Below are 24,842 nucleotides of genomic sequence, written 5' to 3' on the forward strand. Positions count from 1 at the left end.
GCCCCTCACCGCCCCCCTCAAAATAGATAAGTAAGCTTAAAAATAAGTAAGTAAAGAAAGAAAGAAAATGTAGGCTTTGCCGTTATTTAGGTTTGGTGACACCAAGAAGATTACAGTGAAAAGGTATTTTGTTCCTCGCGGCTCCTCAAGAGCATGCTACACAGCCCTTGGGCCACACAGCGGGGGCACCAAGATCAGTCAGGAGGCTGAGGGAGCGAGAGGCAAACGTGAGCCAGAGGCTTTCTGGTGGTTTCTGAGGGAAGGAATGAGTGAAGCGGCGTAAGCAGGTTTGGGATTGACTAGTGTGAATTAATTACGGCAAGCCCTGGGGTACGGAGGTTAGCTCTAGTTGTCTGGACCCTGGCCCTGGGGTGATTAGGGCAGGGGTGGGGGGAGCAGTATGGTGTGTGAGCCCCTTGCAAAAGGAGACGCTTGAGTACGTGAGCTCTGGTTTGATAGGTTCGCGTTTGAAGACTGTGCTTTCGGGTGGGTTGTTTGCTGTCTCTAGGAATTGGCTAGCCCCGGAAGGGGACAGTCCCTCCAGTACCAGCAAGGCTGTGGACGTCAAAGCATCGGGAAACACAGAAAATAAGAGACATGGTTAATACGGTGCGCGTGCGCGCACGTGTGTGTGTGTGTGTACACAAACACATTCATAACATTTATTAAGTGAATTTGTGTAGGGGGAAAGGAGGATGTGTGTCTCCTATGTACCAGGCGCTATATTGGCTGATGGAGACTTAGCAGAAAAAGCATAACTTTAAAAAAAATTTGTTTTCATGTTTATTTATTTTTGAGACGGACAGAGACAGGGAGAGAGAGGCAGAATCTGGAGAAAGCTCCAGGCTCTGAGCTGTCAGTACAGAGCCCGATGCTCAAACTCCTGAGCTGTGAGATCATGACCTGAGTGGGCTTCGAACGCTTAACCAGCTGAGCCACCCAGGTGCCTTTTTTTCTTTTCTTTTCTTTTCTTTTTTTTTTTTTTTTTTGTAAGAAAGTGAGCGTATAAACAGGGAAAGGGGCAGAGAGAGAGAGAGAGAGAGAGAGAGAGAGGGAGAACCTCAAGCAGGCACCACACTCAAGTGCAGAGTCCAACACAGGGCTCGGTCCCACGACCCTGGGATCACGACCAGAGATGAAATCAAAATCAAGAGTTGGACGCTCAGCTGACTTATACCCCCAGGCACCCAAAACAATTTTTTTTTTAAGTCAGCCTGCCCTTACGGAAGACCAACTGATCAAGACATAATTATGTACTATAACCTCAGTTGCTGAGAAATCCTGTAGAGGAAAAAAAAAAAAGAAGGCTGGTAGAAGGAGGGAAGAACTGGTTTTAGGTAGGTCAAAGAAGGCCTGTCTGCAGAGGGTGACATTTCAGCAGAGAGGGGACTAAAGGGAGAGAGCAGGTCGTTGTGCAGGCATCTGGAGGAACCACAGGCACACCGTCACTGAGAGAGCATCCAGCTTGGAAGGCTCAAGAAAAGTAAGCGAGGTCTGTGTCCTGGGGGCCCCAGGAGAAGGGACACTGTAGGAAACGGGTTCGCAGAGGTGACCGGAAGGCAGATTCTGAAGCACCTTGCGTGTCATCCAACAGTGATAGAAGCTGTTTGTGTATGTTTCTGTGATGCTAGAAACCTGAGCCATGGGAAGACGAGAGTTAAGCTTTAGCCTCAAGATGCAAATTAAGTAGCCATCACCCCAGTCTATTTCCTTATGTTCTACGCTCTTAATTTTTTTAACATTCATTTGACATGATTAGTTTGTAAATGGGGAAACGTAATACCTTTCTCCCCAAAGTTTTAGAAAATTTTTTTTTACAGTTTAAAACAAATCAGACAAATAAAAACTTCTCCATACAATAACAAAAGGACAGCAGCGTTAGGTCATGACTTTTTCTGTGCCATCAAGTTCCTTGGTGTTTAAATAAAATGAAATACAGTTTTAAAAACTGCCACGCTTCTGTAAATCTAGGAGAAGAAAAAAAGACCTGTGAACAATCAACAATTTGCTTTTATTTTCTATTAAATCGTGGTGTTTTTTGCATTTGGTATCGTTTACTGAATGTAAAGTAAAATCCACTCACACTCCACTTACCATAAGCGTGCCTACAAAGAAAACCTCATTTCAAATCTAATTGTGGACATTGTTCCTTCGTTAAAAATTCATAGGGTTTGTGAATGTGTCACAGAAATACTAGAGTATCATTATTTCCCCAGCTCTTTTCCCACTGCCAATTCTGATCAGAATTTTAAAACACCCATATCTCCGAGGAAAAGGAAAAACAAGAAACAAGAAAGGAAAGAAAGAAATTATGAATATAAATAGAAAAACCTCCTGACCAAAGATGCTGAGATTCCTGACTTTGTTTCGGTGTATGAAAATAAAAGGACAGGGGCCAGCAGTCTTCTGTTAACTTCAACCTCTCCCTCTCAGCAAACTTTCAATGTGCTATTAACTAATAGCTGGGCGATTGTTTCAGATAAAGGGAGGAAACTGAAGAGTCAGCAGCTTGCTATAGGTGAGCACCTATCCACCCACATTGGCAAGACCGAAGTCCCACACACAACCACTTGTTAGTATGGTGTGTGCTGTTGGAGGCAACTGATTAGACAGGCAATGCTTTGGTTAGCCTCCGTGTTGAGGCCCTCTTGGTTTATACTTTATAAGCTTTCATTGATTTGGGTCAAGAATATACAAGTACAAGAATACTAGTGGAGAGTATAAAATAAGGATACCTGACTGCATATAACAGAACTGTGATCACATGGGATGGAGGAAATGTACTTTTCTGGATTTCATTTACATTTACAACCATTGTGTTATCTTAGAAGTCACCTTTTCTCCTCACGTGAACTTATTTTGGCAATTCAACTCAGCAAGGAGCTTGCAAATCCAGAAACAATCTGTGCTCCATTCAGCTCTGACGGAAAGAATACAACTGTACCCTTTATTTTAGCCTGCGTTACCTTTTCAGTATGAACTCACATATTCTCTTTAATTTTCCCACCCTTCTTAAAATGGCCTGGGCATCTGCTTGGTTCCCAGGTGTGTGTTCTAACAACAGATAACATATCCAAAAGGTCCCTGCCATTGTCAGCCATCGTTCTGAATTTCCTTTATTGGATTAGGACATCAAGATGCCACTACAAGTTTGGGGCTCCTGGGTGGCTCGGCCAGTTAAGCGTCCGACTTCGGCTCAGGCCATGATCTCACAGTTCATGAGTTCGAGTCCCTCGTCGGATTCTGCTGGCAGCTCAGAGCCCGGAGCCTGCTTCAGATTCTGTCTCCTTCTCTCTTTGCCCCTTCCCCACTTGTGCTCTGTCTCTCAAAAATAAATAAATGTTTAAAAAAATGTTGAAGATGCCACTACAGGTTTTTCCCACCGTTTGATCTGCTGGACCACAGGAATTTACAGACCAAAACAGCATTGGTACTCCCAAGCCCCTACCACATACAGAGTCAAGCCACCTAATTTATTATTCGGGTGTCATGTGAACCAGCAATGAATTAAAACCAAAATACTGGTAGAAAAAACAGAAAGGCCAGGATATGCACTTTTCGGTGGGGGGAGGTGGGAATAGCAGATGTGAAGACGTGTTCACAAAGCTGCCCTTGGTGGAGTTTCTGCTGCTGTTTTGAAATTGAGAGAATTCTTTTATGAGAACCTGCCTGAAGGCATCTGGATTTTAACTACCAAGATATCTGACAGCGTTGCCAGTGATGAGTCCTTTCTTCCAGCTCTTCCGAAGGACATTACGTGTTAGCCCCTGAAATAACTCGCTAGATGAGAATTGAAGGCATAAGGTGGGAAAGCTCAGGGAACAGGCCCCACGGAACTTGTGGCAGGAGCTCTATGATGCTACCCTGTGTAGTTTTCCAGGAGAGGCCGGAGCAAGAGGGGAGTCCCCAGCTGGGTTCTCGGGGGTGCGGTCTATCCTTACTGAGCTGAAAAGTAACTGCCACAAGGATGATGATGAGGATGATGATGATAAGCCCATGGCGGGACTTTGATTCAAGCATATGTCTCACAATAACATAGGTCCTCGGGCCTCCAGCGCCTCCAATATGTCGGTGATCCCTCGGACCAGGGATTAGAAGTTGGGATTTCTGGTTTACTCAGCTCATGGCTTCCCCCAGCTACGCAGGACCTTCACTTCCTGCTTCTGTAGCTCTTGTTCATGGTGGACAGTTGAACCCCTGGCCTGCCTTGTCACCAGCTGCCACTGTACCAAGATGGCCTGTGTTAGAGACACCATGTCAGGTAGAGGTAAGAGAAGTAGGGTGAGAGGAGGTGTGGGCACAAAGGGGTAAGGAAAGGAATAGTAACCCTCCTTTACCTCCCAGCCGTCCAGTTCAGATGGCCATGACCAGCCTCTCCATCTTGCCATCCTTATCTGTCAGTATTATATTTCGTTAGGTAGTAAAAGCATGGTGGGTTGGAAATTACACATAGGAGCTACCCACACAGGGGTAACCGTTCTGGGCATCTTTGGTGGTGACGATGCTTGCACCAAATCCTCAGCTCAGATCACAGATTTACCCTCAATATAGCCATTTTGACAAAGTTAAGCCCAGTTTGAGCCAGGACATCTGTGAGACTTACTCATAGGTGAAACCTAACCTCTAAGGCTACACATCGACTGTAGGTAGACATCTTAGGTGTCTGTGCCCCATTCACCTTTTCTCTAAATGCACAGTTAACATTCTGACTTTAGGAAAAATGTGCTTCTCAATAAAGCATTGGCTTTGAGATGTTTTCCAGCAGTGATTTCTGATTTGTTCACATTTGAGCCTACTTTTGTCACTGAAGTGCAGAGGTCAACATGGCTGCTGGGGACTGGGGAAGGGCCATGCAAAGACAACAAAGCTTCCAGGTCTTGATTACCAGCGGATCCTCAGACTATGGCTCTACCTTGCATGGCAAGGTCTCCTGGTCCTGGCATTTTCCCTTTGAGCAACTCTGGCTTCATGTTTACCTACTGCTCATAGCAATTCCTGGTTTTAGCCTACCTGCCTTTTTTGTGGGGGTCGGCAGAGGGCCGAAGGGGTGAAGGGAGGAATCTTAGTGAGCATCCTTCCTTATTGCAAGCCTAGCAATACACTAATGGATAGTTGTATCCAGAATCTAATTGTTGTTGTTGTTGTTTTCTTATGATAGGCAAGCTCCTAAAAGTATCTAGTTTGCGACGCTACTGCAAGCTAATGCATTTTTTAATTTGCAAACTCTTTGAAGACTGGGTCTGTGTCTTGCTCACCATTACATTCCTGATCTCAAGCACATTGCCTTCATTCAGCAAGTATTTTATAAAGATCTGCTGAGTGACTGTGTCCCCGGGTGATGGAAGTAACCCTTTACCCCAGACTTCTCTGTCAAACCAAGTCAGTCAAACCAAGGAGGGATTCCTAGTCTGGCTCTCTGTTGGGGAAAACCTCAGTTCTCCAAATCTATAACAACATAGGCCCGGGCGAAAACACACTAAATCGTGGGGTTCTGCCATTCATTAGCTTTGCAACCTTGGGTAAATGATCCAAAGTCTTAACTTCCTGAACCTTTTCATGCTTCTAGAAAGTTGCTAATGATACCTATCTCATAGGTTGTGGTTGATATTTCATAAGATCAAAGGTGTGGGACTGTTCGATAATAAGCTCTTTTCCCAGTGGGTGCCTCTAGGGGAAGGGCTGAGGGAATGACATCCTCCCTTGACTTTACAGACTTTGCTTTTTGAACTCATTACAAATATTGGCACTCATAGTAATACCTTGAAAATAAGAATGTCCTTACAGGAATATTTATTTCCATCTCCCTAACCTATACTGGAGTTTACTCTCGGATGGAAAAGAACCGTGTCGTTGCATTCCACTGCTGCAGATCGCCCTACCGGAAAGAAAGGCCAGTTGCGTCGGCTGGTAGAACGGCATCAAGGGTTTGGGCTGTGTATTTGAATGAAGGTGGTGTCTCTGGTTAGGAAGAGGACGCTGCATTTAGTTTTATGGTGATTATGTGTCTCTGCTCTGTCTGCCTTGTTTGTAGGTTATTAGCAATACTCTCTGTGTTGCAGAGATGGTGGCAGGTTGATATGTTGGACGAGTACGTGAACACATGTCTACTTGATTACGCAAGTAATAAAGTCATTACTTTGATTGCATTAATGGTCGAGGCCTGGTGAATGTTTGCCATTGGCAGCCGCTGCCACTTTCAAACGCCCTCACATCCTCTGCACTGTTTTACCACCACTGGGTGCTGGGCATTTTCTGAGTCATTATTTTACAATAAACATTATCTCATAATAAACCGTAACACTTACAATTGCACACGAATAAGAACATCAGAGAGCTTGAAGAGCAGGATATCTTTTTCATTAAGGCTAGAGAGGGGAAAAAAAATGTGATAGTGCTGGTGGGGATTCATTTAAAATATTTGTTTAGGTTGGGTTTAAGCCATCTTGCTGGGAAAATAATAAACCGTGGTAGCAATCGCAATATTCTGTGATTCCCACAAAGCACATTCCGCATAATTTCTTTTTTATAAATAATAAAACCATAAGTAAATATGATGACTTTAATCTAACATGAAATTGCATTCAGTAACACGGGCCAGATGTTTTTCTCTCATATCTGTTTTTTAGGGTCAGTTTTTCTCCCTCCCCTACCTTCCCCCGATAAATTTGTAAGTCATCTGTGAATAAGTAACCGGGGATGGCGTTTAATCCTGAACTGAGGCTGGCAAACGTAAAGGGAAAATTTAGCTTTGTTTATCTCACACGTAGCAGGCAGGAAGGAGACAACGTCTCTGAACAGCCATTTAAAACTTTTGCAGACTCGAATGGCCGCCGCTCGGCTTTGCTTTTGGAGGCCTCACCCCACGTTGCACTTAACATACAAAATGCATTCAGTGTACTCAATGTATCTGGCATGCAGTATGATTTTGTCTATAGGACTTTTGGACAGGATTTCTATAATTCTGCTTTTGAAGTTATCTGCCTATAAGTTATTCCTCTCATTTAAAACCAGCTCTGATTTCTGCATAATTATGCAGACTCAGGAGTTTTTTGCAACATGAGAAAGCCCCACTTGCGAGTGATTTTCAACTCTAATGATGTCTGTGTGACTATTAAATTTGATAATTAGAGAAGTTGTCATAATACAAAATTTCTAGGTGTTTCATTAAATAAGTACTTGGTTTTGGTAATGCATGTTTTACTGTATGTTGACATGAAACGTTTTCAGCTCTCCAAGATTATTGTGCACCCTGTGCCTTCAGTGCCTAACTGATAACACAGCCACAGTTAGAAAAACAGGCTACTTTCCCGGGGCAGATGAGTCGTTGATCTGGAAGGCTGGAGTAGGAGAAAAGATTCTATTTGAGGATCTTAGTCCTCCAAATGCCATCCCCTTGTACGGAAGGATGTCTGTATGACATTCTTACAAGGCACGTATCTCCTCCTACTGACAGCGAGAAGGGGTGTTAATGGGAGAAGATAGAGTGGAGGGTAGCGCATTTATACCCTTGTATGGAAATCTGTAACCAAGATAGAGAGCAAGGATGGAATTACAGCTGTGGCAGCAGCATTTTTCAGGGACCTTTGGCCTTGTTTTCAGCGCTGGAACCTTCCCATCGGCATCTATCCCGCCCCCCTGTTGGGGGCAAGAGCCTTCGTGGAGCTTTCTGTGTCACAGAAGCCTGGCTGAGATCACTGTGTGCAGTCAGTCCTTACCTCCGAGGATGATCCTGACCTCCAAAAGCAGTTAGAACATAAAGCCTTCACCACGAAAGAACTAAGACAGTCTTTCTATTAGATTCTGAGTCACGAATGTCCCTAGAGGCTAGACCCATCTTCCTGTACACCCCCCAACCTCTCGTCTTGGGAACCTGAATATCTTCGGGCCCAGAAGGCCTTCCTCTTTCTGAGCACCTCCGTTTGAATCTCGGTGAACACTGCCAATGGCACCCAAGCTTTGACCCACTTCCCCAGAATGCTCCCTGTTCAACCTAGAACTTTCCAGTTGGATATCTTGCTGCACATTCATTTGCTCCAACTAGCCCACCCTCATGAGGTAACCATACCATCTATGACTCCCCATGGAGTGAAAAGGACTCTCCCTAGGAACCCAGGGCCCCCACCATCCTACTCACTGCTTTCAGACCATAAACAAGAGCTGTGTGTGGTCATTTAGAGAAACAGAAAACAAGGTCTCTGGTCCAGGGCACCCCACTGGAGGCAGGGTGTCCTGCTGAGTCTGGAATACCTGGGGCGATCATGACTGCAGGGTAATACTTCATGCGTCGTGTTGCAAAGGCATCATTAAGAGCACATTAGTTTAAAGAGTAACCAACACGTTGTTTGTGACCCTACTAGGAGAAATGTTAAACAGGATGGGCAACTGGCTCAGGCTGGTCAGGATCTGATCTGGATTTTATTGCAGGTAGATTTCCATAGATTCAAGAGCTCTAATCAAGCTTTTTTTTTTTTTTTTTTTTTTTGAAAACAGATCATTCATTTACCAGAGTTTGCAGCCATTTAAGGGTCAGTTATTCACTCACTACAATTAAAATGTTCCACTTTGTAGCTTAATATGTTTTTCATGGTTGGGTCAAGGTATAAAATGAGTACATAATGAAAAAACTGAGTACAAAAGAGCACAAATTATAGAATGATACTGTCTGCTTTCCCTTATATAAGAAGATAATAATGTTTACAGAAATTGCTTTCTGTGTGTAAGTGTGGCCAAAAAGACCAGCATGTGACCTACACTATACATGCATTAAAAATTGTTCTTTGATCATTGGCAGTGTCCATGGTTTATAGACCTCACGCTTTTGAGGAATGTATCTTTGAAGCCTGAAATCTACCTAAAGTCTATTTCGGAGGTATTACCTGTCTTCCAAAAGGACTCTTTCCCCTGGTCTCTGCGTTGCTCTTTCTCTGCAGCCCACATCTTTGCCATCTCAATCGAAGCTTCTGTGTAGTTATAGCATTGCATTTACTTTGTCTCTTCAGTAGGACTGTTTGAATGGGAACTTGAGAACAGAGAATGCAAACAGAAAACAAACCTGTCAGGTGAGGGAAAATGCAAATTCTCTGATGTGTCCATATTTACTTTCATAAACTTGTCTGAGACTTACTTGATTGGCAGTTACGCCTCAATATCCCCGTTCAGGGGACAGAAGAGTCCCTTTCCCAGGGCCACACATGGTTGCAGAAGCAGAGTTCAAGAGCTTATTTTCCCCACAAGGGCTCAGCTGAAGGGTGAATGTGTGAACTGTTAAGGCTGAAACAGTTTCCTGCCTGTAACATTTTGGGGACTTCCACATCTGGGGGAAGCTGGAATTAAGGAACTCTAGGGTTTGAACCTTGACGTTCTGTGAACCTGGGTGTGGTTGTCCTGAATCCTCAGGGCGTTAGAAAAAGCTTTGCTGAAAGTGAGACTCTTCTCGTTTTAATGGATCCAGGCCTATGTTTATGGATGAGATTGCTTCCTTTAATAATTCACTCAGCAGCAGAGTCAGCAATGATAACTTTCCCTATGCTAGATGTATTTTGGAAGGCAGAAAACAACGTCTGACAACATATTGTGTATGTGGTTGATGGATATCCATCAATGGGAAGTATGAGTTGACCCATTACATGTTTCATAAACAGCCTTCAGGTATAATATTGCCCTTCTCAGAAAAGCTGAAATAATCTAAGTGTGGAAGCTCCTGTATTTTAAAACTTGCCTATATACAGACTTTGAAATTACATATGATCATAGTAGTATCTGGTCCTATTTCCTTTTCTGTCTTTAACGGAAAAAGAAATACTTTATCCCTAAGGTCTCAAGCTTTCTCTTTTATTATTTTGTTCAATTTAGAAATATAAAATGTAATATTTTTTAAAAGAATCGATTTCCTGAAAACAAAGTAATTTTACCTCTGTCATTTCTCTACACTTAAAAATGTAATGCCAAACAGTATTTTACTTTGCATCCAAGGACTTTATCTACCTCTCTTGCCCATGCTGGTTGAGTTGTCTCTGGCAAATTTGGTAATTTTGTTTGATTTCATGATTTCAGAGGAAACCTTCTCTCTCATTCATATTCTCTGTCTGTCTCTGCCTCTGTCTGTCTGTCTGTCTCTCTCTCTTTCTCAATGTTGAGTTTTTCAAAGACAGACATGTCTTGGGTAAAACCTTATCATCCATTCAGTAACCGTTCCCTCCCTAACATGGAAGAATGACAACTTATAGTTTAAAACTGGCTGCTAGACAGAATGGAAAAATGGAGGATGCAAGCTCAGATCCTTAATGATATTTTGTGTTTGAGAAACGGCCAGACCTGCTTTCTTTCCTCTGTAGTACGTGCCAAATGGAAATTTTTCCTTTCTTCCAATGATATCACTTCTTTAGCATATATGTACGTATGTGCCTTTATTACACTAACGTACTGTTTAATGGGTCTGGAGATGCTGTTATTTATAGATTTCAGCTCATTCAAAGAACAGCTGCAAGAAGTCTCACAAAAGGGGAGCATCCCGGTAACCTGATGATGGCCCCACATTGGTTGCCAGGGAGGTGTGGAATCTTAGATCGTGAAGAATGACTTGTTAAGTGCACCAAAAGCTTATCTGGAAGGATCTAACATTTTTAAAAATTGTCTTTCTTTGACACTTTAAATTCGTCTGTGTTCTAGTTCCCAACAACAATTTCCCCTTTTGTGTTCTTTAGTTTTCAAACCTCCAGCCTTTGGAATTAGACCCTGGAACTGAAGTTTATTCCTTTGTTCCTTTGTCATTTCCTTCTTTCTCTTTTTATTTTCCTTTTTAGTTTCCTTCCTTTCTTCTATGACTGAATTCACTTGAAAAACATGTGTGTGTGTGTGTGTGTGTGTGTATATATACACATACAGTTTATATATAGTTTTAAATATATTTTATAAATGTATAAACATACTATAATTATATATAATTATTACATATAAATAACATATAAGTATATATTATGTACTTTAACATCAAACAAAATCATTCTGTTAAATTTTAAAAAATAAAATTTCAATACTTAACTCATCTCTACCCCCATTTTATAGCAATCTATGCTTTGTGGACAGTTACAGATGGGTTTTATTATTCATAGCGTGTGTGTGTGTCCTTGGGACACGTGAAAGTTGGACAGGGTTAGCAAGAGTTGTGTTATTTACAGTGAGAAAAGCTGTGCTGTTTGTTTGTCTGTTTGTTTGTTTCTTTTGAGGGAGGAATGGGGGAAAATAGTATTTTCATAGGCTTGGTGAGTTTCAAAAATTATTTGCCCTGTTGATGTAGCCCGGTGAAATCCTGAGCATAAATCGATCTTGTTGAACAGTTACGAAATTGGGTATGAGATTTTGTACGTGCATATACCTTAACAAAGAACAGGTTAGATTTCATCTGAACCCTGGACAGTGCTGTATCATTAACCTTGGCATTTTGTACATCCGATTGGTTTTGTGATGATCTTGTCTTACTAAAAGCTGTAAATTCAAACTGCTAATTTCACAATTAGTCATCAGTTTCTTGAAAGCTTTCATAGTTGCATAAACAGAAGAATAGCCTAGAGAAGAAAATTCATACATCTTTTAATTCACATTGTATTATTTTATAAAGGATTTGTGGAAAATAAAGAAATATTCTGCTACAATTTAGGTGTGGCATAGAAAACTAGGGCAGTGCTTACTTTTAGAAATATCAAGTGTTACTCGCTGTTTTAGAATTAATTACATAATTATCCCGTAGAACACTGAGATCCCAGGGTACCTTCATAGAAACACTACACTTCCAAATAAAATAATAATAATTAGCATCTACTATATTCCAAGTGCTTTATTAGCTATAATTTTTTAACTTCCCACATCTCTGCGTGTAAGTAAACACCATTAACATGATCAATCTTTTCTACAGTTTAGAAATAAGAAAACTTAGGCAGAGAAATGGATTTGAATGATAAATTAGGCATTATGGCTTTGAGTCATGTAAAGAGGCAGGTATTCAATAGGAACGATAGATGTTAGGAGAGTATAAAAATTACTCTTGCAACCATTCATAAATTACTAGGTAGTAATTAATTTAAAATATCATCTTTCTTCCAAGCATCAAGGAAATTTACATTTTTTTAAAAAATTGCCTGGCTTCCTTGAGACTCTTAGAAATGCCTAAGAGGTGATACAACTTACTTTGGAGTCACCATTCTAGGTACATGGCAGCTACATGAAGTTGTATGACATTGAAACCATTGGTTGGTAGATTGAAGGCATGTAATAAATTAAGTGTCACAGAGTCTCATTAGGGGATAAATTCAGGTTTACATCTTACATCTTGCCAACAAAGCAATGCCTTTTTTTGTTTGTTTTTTATTTGTTGTATGACACAGTAACAGTTCATTACTGTTCCCAATGGAACAGCATTAGTTTAGGATGGGCATGAAAGTGTGGGTGGGCACTACGGGCCCCTGGGACGTTTGATGCCCCCATGTGACACTATAATCACTGAGGAGAAAACTACCTTTGGAACAGACAGTTATAGAGCCATGGAAAGCTAACGGCATCCCTAAAATACTGTTGCAAAAAGGCAAGGGGAAACATGGCAGGTCAGATACCAGTTGTAAAGCCTACAAAGTAAAGGGATGTTCTTTGATGTAATTCCAGAACTGCAGACTCATTGGACAGAAAGTTGTGATTAATGCCCATTTGGAGAGAACCCAAGCTGGCAGGAAACCAGCCAACTAAACTTCATTTAGGGAGATAAGTAAGACAAATGGTGACCTTGCAACGATCTGAAACAACTCTACTCCATGGCCATTTGAGCAAAAGAATGAACAGTCTAGCCGGACTCTGCTGTGGTGATCTGAACTGGTTGGAGGTAGACAGGGGAAAGTGCTGTGAGGTTTCATCATAGAAATATAGCTGGTGTGTGGGTAGCCAAAGGGCAGACATTTAGATCTGTTATGTATTTGTTACTGAGTTCATTTTCTATGGTGGGAACGTTATCTGATGGCATCCATTGCCGTGGTGAATAATTGATTCACCACAAGTGAACAAGGTCTCAATTCATTTGGGTAGTAGAGTTTTTGGGGTTTTTTTAAATTTTTTAATGTTTGTTCATTTTTGAGAGAGAAACAGAGCATGAGTGGGGGAAGGGCAGAGAGAGGGGGAGACACAGAATCCGAAGCAGGCTCCAGGCTCTGAGCTGGCAGCACAGAACCCCATGTGGGGGGCTCAAACCCATGAATTGCAAGATCATGACTTGAGCCAAAGTCGGACACTTAAACTGACTGAACCGCCCAGGCGCCCCATGGGTAGGTGAGTTTCATTGCAAGGTATAAAGCATTTGTCTTGAGTGCAGTTTGCTCTCAAAGTTGGAATCGTTTTCTATTGAATGATGATGTATCATCTGCCAACAAGCTATTGGAAAATATTCCCCACCATCTCATGTGCCCCTCCGGTCGAGGGCTAGGTGTTTGTGGAGACTATGGAAACAATTTGCTATCACCCACCTATTCCTTGAAATACTGAAATCTGAGCTTCCATTTGAACTAAACTTATAAAGTGTGAACTAGACACACACAAACAGACCATCGCATCTAATTCTAAAATACTCAATAGCAAAAACATGGGTTAGAAAAACTTCTAAGTTTATAGCTAAATAAAAAGAAATAATTAAACTGTTACATCAAATCCACTTAAAATTCAAACTTCGCAGATCCCACACGTAAGCGGTATGTTTTGCCTTTCAGTTTTGAACTGCTGAATGTGCACTTAAAATACGTGTGCATGAAAAACACTGTATGTATGAATGCTATGTTTTTGCATTTTTAAGGATGGGGGAAGGTTATTTTATAAATAGCGGGCTATAGAGGGACCCTTTCCTTTGCAGCTTTATTTAATGCTTTATTATTTGTTTTTACTAGAAGAGTGCTTTGGAAAGTTTAACAAAAATATGTGCATATAGATGTATGTGTGTGTGCGTGTGTGTGTGCGTGCACGTGCGTGCGTGCACGCGCATGCGTGTGCGCTATGAGGCTAGGGAAAACCCAGAGCCAACAAACTGTGGCCTGTTCAATTTAGCTTCATAGAAATGAAAGAAACAACTGTGTCTCTTTGCTGCCCCAACATCCTCTCCATCTTCTTTTATGAGAGGCGCACTATTCTTTCCCTCTGCCTCTGCTGGCTATTGTAATCTGGGCGGACTCCTTTACCAGCTTCACGGCGAATAGCTCCTGGCTTTTCTCTTCCTCTGCCCTCCATTTCCACCCCCCCCCCCCAAATACATTTCGCAGACGACCGTCTTCCAAAATAACAACATCAATTAATTTTTTAACTTAAAGAAAATCATATTTAGCCCCGAGTCTGCCCTCTCCATTGATGTGTAGTGAGTGGAAGAGGCTGTGCTGGGGCTGATAAGCCCCGTCTGTGAAGTCTCTTCAGTAGGAGGCAAGGAAGGCCCTGGCCGCTTGCACAAGGGGCTGCTTATTCAGGCAGCGTGGCTCTAGGTGAGCTGACAGCTGGCCCGCCCAGTGCACCCAGGGCAAACCTAGGCAGGGACCGGCTGGGCCGCCCGGGGCTCAGGAAGCAGCCCCTCCCTGAGTCTCATCTGTGACTGGAAGTTGTCCTTTGTTGTTCATTGGTTTTTGCCCAGACAACAGTGTTTTCCTCAAAGGCTCCCTCAGCTAACTGTCGTGATCTCTCACCACCCTCCTCTCCCCCTTTTGCAGAATCCGATGACCTCCGTGGGGAACCTGCACTCAGCCATCAGAGCGCACCTGCCCCCAAGGATGCTCATAGTTCAGTCGTAGATGCAGGTGGCCTGGAAAGCATCAGCCGGTGTCCCCAGCAGCTTCCTCAGATGATGGCTGCAGGTAAATGCCAGTGGCCCGCCCAGGACACAAACAAGGCGTTGTGAGTTCTTAGGGGAAGAGCTTGCCTGGCCGTGAAAATAGGCATTGAACCGGGAACCTGGAATCCTTAAAGAAATCGGGCCATGGGACTAGCATACATCAAAACTCATTAAGTCAAATTTCACATGTTTTGCTGAGTTTTTTTTTTTTTTCTGGCCCTGTGCTCTTTGTTTTTAATGTTATTTATTTGTTTGTTTGGTTTTGACGAAAGTCTGAACTTACAAGAAATATTTTGGAAGAGTCATCTTAAGCAGACACCTGCATTTCCATAATGGAATGATACAAAAAGCTTAGAAAGGAAAGAGTATGTTACAAGGTAACCCTGATAAATTCAGTTAGGACCGAACTGAGTCGCTGCTTGGCGACTGTTTTTAAAAATTCTGTTAAATAGCTGGAAGGTGTGCCTGCTCCAAAATTCTGCTCAGAAATAGATGATGGCATTTATTTTTAGTCTACTGAACCAATTGACTTTTTTTTTCCCTTACCAAAGGAGTGGTGCTGTTCTGCCTCTCCACCTTAGAACTTAACTCACGTTGTCTCACTAAGAGAAAGAAGCAGTTCCTCCATTTTTTCCCAGGAGTGCTTCCTTAATGGCATGCTGTGTGTAACACAAACTACATGTCATTAAGTTTCCTCCCAGAATGTATTTGGAAACCCTTTATGTTTACGTCTGGAGAAAACATTGCTGTAGATTACAGTGCTTTATTTTCGCGCGGTTGGGGAATGTGCTAAGTGAAGTCTCGCATCTCTAGCAATGTGATCTCCTTTAAAACAAACACTCTTGCCTGTTGACTGGAAGTCACAGTTTGTTTTTCCCCGCAGCAGCTGATGGTTTGGGGAGTATAGCGATAGACACAACCCAGCTCAACATGTCCGTGACCGATCCCACAGCCTGGGCCACCGCCATGAATAACTTGGGCATGGTTCCCGTGGGGTTGCCTGGACAGCAGCTTGTGTCTGGTAAGCTTGGGTTTCAAGGTACTTCGCAGCAGTACCAAAGGGTGTTGGTGACAGGTGTCCAGTAATCTACCCACACGCGAGTGTTGAGCATAGTCAACAGGGGACATGTTTATGACTGGGATTTGTGTGGCAGGTTGTGCTTGAGATTCTTTTCCTCATCACCTTGCTCTCCTGCCCGACAGCTACTCTCAGAAAAAGCCATGTGTAGTAGATATCATCTGTGGCATTGCGATATCAATTTCGTGTTTTAAATTGCTAAATAGAAGAGCTAACGTTTGCTTTGTAATTTGCAAAACTCCACCTACATTATGCCATCTGATTCCACAGTCGTCTCTTTGAGGCAGGTGGATATTGTTTGTTTGCTTACGAACGTTCACATTTCAAAGACGGGGAAACAGAGGGCCAGCATTCAGGTGGCTTTTCCAGCACTGCGGTGGCAGAGCTAGAAATTCAACTCAACTGACACCAGTCCACATTTTTCCCGTCACTCTTTGGAATCATAATACGATGCATTCAATAGGGAAAATGTTTAGAAATGTGCCCAAGTAGAAGGCCGTTTAAAAGATTTCATCATTTAATTTAATACATCTTTATTGAGGACTTTCCGTGTGCTGTGGAACAAATACTCCGGGGAAGAGAACAGATATATACATACAGAAGTGTTCCTGAGGACCATGTCTCCCCAAATTGCAAAGCACAGCAACAACAACAACAACAAAACCCAGCAATTAGAATAATGTGTAGAATCAGGTGCGAAGTGGTAACACAGGCCAATAATGTAGTAATTTCCAGAAGGGTCAATCACTGGGGCTCTAAGAGAAGATATTCTCAGAAGAGTAGGACTTGGGCTGTCCAGAAAGATACATAAAACTTGCAGTATCCACTCATTCGCTCATTCGTTCACTCAACAAACCTTTATTGAGTTACTGTCCTGGTGTGGGTGCTCCAGCTATAAACAAACCAGGCATGGTCCCTGCCCTCCCAGAATTTCCAATGGAGAGGTGACAGTCAGTTATTATGTTATGGTCATTGTTACGTCAGAGGAACAATTCACTTTTGCCCGTCAAGTCAGATGAGGGGTAGATGGTATGCACCAAGTAGAAAGCAGTAGCCATTGGAGAGGTAGTTTCTGCCCCCACAAACCTGTGTATTTTGTGCTGAGGTGACCAAGCATTTGTTTGTTTTTGTTGTTGTTTTTATTGTTTTTCAATAGTGGCCATAGATAGCAAATTCTAAACTAGTTACAGTAAGTTTTATGTGTGTGTGTACCTGTATATATATATATATATATATATATATATATATATGTACATGCACACGTACATATATGTGAATATATACGTATGGGTTTTTTTTAATATCACAAGAAAGAACAGGAGAGAAGACAGGAGACAGCGACAAGTGGGAGACAGAAAAAAGAGAGTCAGATCCTGAGTTACAAAACAGTATTCTTAGGATATTTATGAAATTCTCCAAAGTATAAAACTCACGTTGAGTTGAGGATTAGTCTGGTGCGTGCTGTGTATATATGTGCAGCAGTGACATTTTCTTTTTTTTTTTTGTCACATGCTTTCTTTGCATTTTTTAAATTTTTTTTCACTATATGAAATTTATTGTCGAATTGGTTTCCATACAATACCCAGTGCTCATCCCAAAAGGTGCCCTCCTCAGTACCCATCACCCACCCTCCCCTCCCTCCCACCCCCCATCAACCCTCAGTTTGTTCTCAGTTTTTAAGAGTCTCTTATGCTTTGGCTCTCTCCCACTCTAACCTCTTTTTTTTTTTCCTTCCCCTCCCCCATGGGTTTCTGTTAAGTTTCTCAGGATCCACATAAGAGTGAAACCATATGGTATCTGTCTTTCTCTGTATGGCTTATTTCACTTAGCATCACACTCTCCAGTTCCATCCACGTTGCTACAAAAGGCCATATTTCGTTCTTTCTCATTGCCACGTAGTACTCCATTGTGTATATAAAACACAATTTCTTTGTCCATTCATCAGTTGATGGACATTTAGGCTCTTTGCATAATTTGGCTATTGTTGAGAGTGCTGCTATAAACATTGGGGTACAAGTGCCCGTATGCATCAGTACTCCTGTATCCCTTGGGTAAATGCCTAGCAGTGCCACTGCTGGGTCGTAGGGTAGGTTTATTTTTAATTTTTTGAGGAACCTCCACACTGTTTTCCAGAGTGGCTGCACCAATTTGCATTCCCACCAGCAGTGCAAGAGGGTTCCCGTTTCTCCACATCCTCTCCAGCATCTATAGTCTCCTGCTTTGTTCATTTTGGCCAAGCAGTGACATTTTCTATGGTCTGAACATGCGTTGATCCAGACCCCTTTTCCCGAAAGCTTACTCAGGCAGGTACTTCCATCTACTAACTCGAGAGTAAAGATTTGCATTTTTCCACCCAAATTTTCCCAACTGCCTAATTGAAATGCTTATCTAGCAGAAATTGCTCTTGTCTCCACCTCCCACTTGTGTCAGAAAATGTTGTGTAACTTCCAGAGTAAGCCACAACCTCAATAATTCATTATTTTTCTTTATGATTTTGAGTCTTGTGACATTTTAACCATGACCAATTTATGATTTTCCCGGCAACTTACCATGAAAAGAATTACAGCCCCTGCTCGTTATAGAAGATTTACCGTATCTGCCCTGCATTACGTTCTCTATCTCCTGTACTAGCCAGACTGCTTCAAGTGTTTTCGAGCCTCTCAGGGTCTTCCTGGGTGTCCCTTCGTCATTTCTGCATTCTGCCAGGTGAACTGTACTTCACGTGGTTCCTCGGGGCTCCCGCTGACCCCGTTTGTTGGCACTTTCTCAGGGTCGGGTTCTGTTTTATTCACTTAGTGTGTCTGCAGTTTCTTCCAGTCTTTTTTCCACGGAAACATTTTCATCACATTAAATACTCTATTGTGTATTTTTATTAACACCTTGTCCTAAATTAGTTTTTCCATTTTATTGTTTTATATGTAAGAAATGTAAATAATCCATTGAACAAACCTCCAATTTATTTAACCAGCCTAGTGTTTACATTTAGGCTGTTTCCATTGTTTCACTCTTAGAAGGCAAGTTTGTTTGGAGAATTTAATGTCTTCAAGCACAGAGAGAAGCATGTTACCTTTTTTGTAAAATGGTGATTATGTCTAGTTCATGGGACTGTTGCGAGATTTTAATATGATAGTTTACATGCGATAACCACATAGCACCTACACGTAGAAAGCATTCATTGACTATTAACTCTTATTCCTTCCTTCCTTTTTTGCTCATTTTTTAAAACAGGTAGTATTATGTGAACCATTTCCACGCATAGAGCTTTTCAGCAATTAGAATTACTGTCCTTGGATAGACTCCTGTATGTAAAACTAGCAGATCACAAGAAATGAACATTTGAAAGTTTCTTGTTAAATGCTGGGCGATTAATTTCCAAAATATGCATATGTATTTAATATTTATTTGCTAATTTGATATGTAAAGATGGCATCCTATGATTTTGCCCTCATTTTTTTTATATATACCCTTTGTAAATTATTTACCTCCTCTGTTATTAGTATTTCCTCTTTTGCAAATAGATTACTTTCATACTGTATCCATTTATCACACAGAGCTCAAACCTTTTTGGTTTACATTTGGTTATTTATTATTAAGCATTTTAATCTTTGGAATTCATATTTCCTAAAAACACTTATATAGTCTGGTTTTTTTTGCCTCTTAATGTTGTTTTTTTTAAAAAAAATATGTTTAACTTTTCCTTTATGAGTTCTTTATTCCATTTCTAAATACGAAAAGGCTGGTCCCACCGTAGAAGTTGATACGTATTCCCAGTTTTCTGGGCCTCCGTTGGCTTACTTTTATCTTTTTTACCTTTCTATCTTTCTTATCTTTTATCAAACATTCCATTCTTATGCATATTTCTATCCCATGTTTGAAGTATCTGTTCTGTACCCCTGATCTATCTTTATTCCAGCACCACATTGTCTCAGTCCTTCCAGCTCTATGGAGTATTTATATGACATCTCTTATGCTCTTTTTACTGGACTGCATGGGTAATGCTGTTTGTTTCTTTCAAGGCAGTCACAGACGGCTGTTTCCTGCTCAGTTCACATGCAGCCGCCTCTGGAATTCTTCGGGGTGCCTGTGGAATGTGAGAGCCAGTCTTTACTGTCTCAGAAGGGGCTTAAAGATTACTTAGTGTAGCCTTCCTTCCAAGAAATCCCCTCTAAAATGTCTCTGACAGGATTATGGAGAGGCTGGATTTTACAAGCACTTGGCCTTCTCCCAAAGTTTCTGATATTTCTAAACGATCAACTACTCTTCCCATGTTTGTGAAAACTGAACTGACACCCAATCCCATTCTCCACCAGTACTTCTGTTTATTGAGAGATTAAAATTATCAGCAAAGGAAGGAAGGCACACATTTTTCACATCCTCTGCTTTTATCAGAAAGTTTTCCCAGGAAATCAGATCACCCACCACTGTCCCATTGCACCTTTCTGATGTGTTATTGTGGCTTTCACAGTTACAGCTCTTCCATTTTCTTCCCCTCTACCGTCCCCCCGTGTTCCCACCGTGATTCCAGCCCCATGCTCATGAACTTGCCTGGCTACCTTCTTCCTATCATGTGCTGCTTAAGATCATCGTATTGAATCAGTTTCTTTTATCTAAAATATACCATTTTGGTGTTTTACTCCAGCCCTAAATCGCATACTTCAATGTCTTGGTTTATCTATAGCATAATATTTACCTCCTTATATTATTGTTTCATGTTTATTTTATTCCTCCTACTTTTAGTTTTGTGGAACTTTTAATTTTGTGCATTTCAACACTTTGTGCATTGATATAGATCTAGGTTTTCTAAACTGATCTGTTAGAACACCAGTACCCTGGGGTTGTTAGGTAAAGTGGATGTCATATAAGTATTTATGTGGCCTAATAGCCAAGGCAAACTGTGGGTTTAAAATAGGTAGATTGCGGTTCAGTCAGTTAAGTGTCAGACTTCGGCTCAGGTCATGATCTCATGGTTCATTGGTTTGAGCCCTGTGTCGGGCTCTGTGCTGACAACTTGGAGCCTGGAGCCTTCTTCAGATTCTGTGTCTCCCTCTCTCTCTCTCTTTGCCCCTCCCCAACTCACACTCTGTCTCTCTCTCTCTCAAAAAAAATTGAATAAACATTAAAAAAAATGAAAACAGGTGGGTTGCAGAGCACCTGGGTGGCTCAGTCAGTTGAGCATTGAACTCTTGGTTTAGGCTCAGGTCATGATCTCACAGTCCCCGAGGTCAAGCCCCACCCCACGTTGGGCTCCATGCAGGCCATGCCGAACCTGCTTGGGATTCTCTCTCTCTGCCCTTTCCCCTGTCTGCCTCTTCACCACTCTCTCTCTCAAAATAAATAAACTTAAAATAAAATAAAACAGGTAGGTTGCTTTCTTTGTGAGTTTCTTCAAAGTCTTTACTATGCTCATATCCAATGTATACTTTCAAAGAGTAGTATGTAGCATGTGGGCTTCCCCAAACTTAATTTAGCTTAAAAAAAAAATCTCTTGGCATCTCGTGAGACACCAGAATAGCCATGTAAACCAGATTTCTGCCATCAGCTGGGGACATCCTTTTCCATTACCATCCGTCTCTCTATGCTGTTTATGATATCCTGCCTATGATCTGGCACACGGCTTGGGTTATGTTTTCACTGAACAGTGTTACTACCTAACCTCAGGTTTCCAAATAATTCTCTCGTGGTCAAGAGTTTGCCTGAAGCCTTCTTCCTAGTTTTCTCTGATCCGTGTTGTCACTTTCCAGGAGCCCCCGCCATGGGTGTCATCAGCCCAAATCCGGAATATCAGATCATGAGCTTTGACACCATCTGTGTGACCAGCTGCTCTCTTCCTATATATCCCAGCTTCTTTTCCAAAGTTATGATCATCAGTTGGAAGAGTTGAAAACTCAGCAGCCGAGTCCCCAGTTTTTAAGTTTCTTGCCCAGGACTACATGGGGATTGGTAATATTTCCTGGGTATTCTCTGGCCATGAGCTTCTAGCTTGCTTTTCTCTAAACTTCTTGAAATTTTATTTCCTGATCTCAAAATCTTCCAACACGATGGAAAGCGAAAACAAAAGAAGACTCTGAGCATCATCGTTTAGAGAGCCTTGCTATTACACCCCAGGCTGTCTGTATCCCCTTAAATCATGCCCGTGTCAGGGAGTGCTGCCAGTAACACGTGAAGGGACTAAAGAAAGGAAGTTTGCTGGCTTGAGTATTATTGTCCTCTTAAAAACAAGTACGTAGGACAGTTTATCAAAAGAAAGCCCATCTGCGTATCTCTCCTTAGCTGTCGTTGACTTTGATTGGTAGATATCTTTTACCCCAAATGGCTTGACATGCCATTTGTGTTATCTCAAATTCGTGTTCTGAAAAGGCATCACACTTCCCTATTAGCTATGGAAAAACTTTGTCCAAGACAGCGCCACAGGCCTTATCATAAGGGATTAACTTAGAGCCCGTAAAAGACTTCTTCCCTCTTACAAGTATCTGTGAACACGGATTGTCCCTTGGCTCGCACCTGTTTCTTCTTTAAAAGCTCTGAGTTCACCGTCACTGCTTCTGTTACTGCCACTCGGAGAAGAGATCAACTTTAAAACTCATGGGGAGGCCAGGTTGAGCTACAGTCCTCTCTTTCCCCTCTTCCATTCGCTGATGCTTCCACTCGTTTTAATTCCTCTCTGCTGGCTCAGAATATTTTTTCTGCTTTCCTTCCTGGGTTGGTTAATCCTCCCAGGAACACCTTGATCCTCTTTAATATGCCCAGATATGAGGAGGCATGTGTTAAATCCTTTCATCTCCTGGAGCATTGCTCTTAACTGGGATTTATTGATCCAGACATTGTGCCAAATGCTGGGAATAGGGAGACATAGACCTTTCAGCGCCTAGTGGGAGAAACAGAGAAGAGTGAATAAGCTAATACAAATCAACATGATAAGTGGCTCTGCCACGAGGAGATAAAGGGTGCTATAGGATGTCACCGAAGAGTGGTAAGCAGGGACTAGTGCGATTAAAGTTGCATTTTAACGGAGAACTTTTGCAAGTCCTAGAGAGAATGGATGGAGTGTGGAATGGTTGGTGGCAGGGAGGTCAGACAAAGGGCCGTAGCAGTTATGCAGATGCAAGGTAATAATGACAGTAATAATCATGGAAGCGGAGATGGAGAGAAGTGAAGGGACCCATGAGACATTTGATTCTAGAAGCAATAGGAATTGATGACTGAGTCCTCAGAATGTTAGGGGAGTCATCAGCAGTGATTCCAGTTTGGGAAATCGTGTAAAATGGTATGGTCATGTGCTGAGACGCAGAAGGTTGGAAGAGAACAGGTTGCGGAAGATGGCAAGATTCTTTTTGCATGTGTTGAGTTTGAAGAACCCATGGAAATGAAATGTGGTGAGCAGTTAGATCTGAGGGTCTAGAGCTAATGACAGAAGGGGAGACAGGGATGTGGCTTTGGCAGTCATAGGACAAGGACGGTCATTGACTCCTTTCTCCCCCAGTCATACTTTTGCTGTGAAATTATACATAAGCCCTCAGCTGCTCATGCAGGTATCAGTCTAACCTACAACTGAGTCTCCAAGTATCTGCTTCCTCTGTTTCCTCTCTTTTGACCCACTGGATTCCTATCCATTGGTGGGCTCCAAGGTTTGCAATTAGAGAAGTAGTCAGAGATCTAAAAAATGTAACCTAAGAATCTATTCCTGAAACCATCTCATCAGTTTACAGAGACACTCAGATGGTCTTTCTGTTGATAAACCGTCCTACATACTTGTTTTTAAGATGAGACTAACACTTGGGGCGCCTGGGTGGCTCAGTCAGTTAAGCGTCCAATTTTGGCCCAGGTCGTGATCTTGCAGTTCGTGGGTTCAAGCCCCGCGTCGGGCTCTGTGCTAACAGTTCGGACCCTGGAGCCTGCTTCGGACTCTGGTCTCCTTCTCTCTCTGTTCCTCCCCTGCTCACGCTCTGTTTCTCTCTCTCTCTAAAAAATAAAGTTAAAAAAAAATTTTTTTAAAAAAAGAGGAGAATAATACTCAAGCCAGCAAACTTCCTTTCTTTCGTCCCTTCACATGTTACTGGTGGCACTCCCTGACACGGGCATGATTAAGGGGATACAGATAGCCTGGCGTGTAATAGCGAGGCTCTCTAAACGATGATGCTCAGAGTCTTCTTTTGTTTTTATTTTCCATCTTGCCGGAAGATTTCTCATTATCAAACATCAGAAAACAAAGAGGGCCTTCGACTTAGATTTCACAATTTACGTACCCGATTACATGTATTCCTGACAGCTCAGTTGCACATTCCACAGTTATCTACCCTCTCTTCCCCAGGACATTAGAACAGTACATTGGTATGTCCGCTCATTCCCCTACCGTATTGCAGAAGGCTCAAAATGTACAACACATTTTACAAGGCCCTAGAGAAACAGCAGTTTATATGACAGACAGGCGACATTCCTGTGGAGCATTCATATTTTTTAAAGAAGCAGATGCGTAAATGCCTGTTTCACGACAACAACAGTGGGGTGTTACAGTAAGAGGGATTGGGAGCCCAACTTCGCTTGGAGGCATTAGAGGCTATTCAGAAAAGTCCCTCCAAAGAATATTTAGGCTAAGGGCCTAAAGATGAATTCGAGCTTACCAGGTAGCAGGAGGGAAGAAAAGGGGAATCTGGGAAGCTGAGAGAATTCTAAAAGTTTATATAAAATGCCCCGTGCAAAGGCCTGGGGCAAGAGGAGCTTGGCTCTTGCAAGGAGATGAAAATGGGATGTGTGTGGGCATACATCCAAAAGACTGCTGGAAGTCCAGAAAGAGATGAATGAGGTAGACGGCCTGGATATACGCACTTGGGTCCAGAGTACCGAGCACCTCCCACCCGCCAGGCATTGAGGGGTGTCTCAAGTGCTGAGGGGAAACATGGCTGTCATCCGTCCTAGGGCTCTCAT

At 42.2% G+C, this 24,842-nt stretch overlaps 1 protein-coding gene across 3 annotated transcripts in view; it reads left to right on the forward strand.

Moving 5' to 3' along the window:
• ENOX1 (ecto-NOX disulfide-thiol exchanger 1) overlaps positions 1-24,842 on the forward strand; it is a 383,452-nt gene that overhangs the window by 163,670 nt on the left and 194,940 nt on the right. For all 3 annotated transcript variants that reach the window (XM_053215935.1, XM_053215938.1, XM_053215941.1), the window contains exons 2-3: positions 14,721-14,864; positions 15,726-15,863. In XM_053215935.1, the coding sequence (XP_053071910.1) occupies positions 14,852-14,864; positions 15,726-15,863 (151 nt within the window). In that variant the 5' untranslated portion in view covers positions 14,721-14,851. The remainder of the gene's footprint in view (positions 1-14,720; positions 14,865-15,725; positions 15,864-24,842) is intronic.

Source organism: Acinonyx jubatus, chromosome A1, assembly GCF_027475565.1.
Source record: "Acinonyx jubatus isolate Ajub_Pintada_27869175 chromosome A1, VMU_Ajub_asm_v1.0, whole genome shotgun sequence".
Lineage (NCBI taxonomy): Eukaryota > Metazoa > Chordata > Mammalia > Carnivora > Felidae > Acinonyx > Acinonyx jubatus.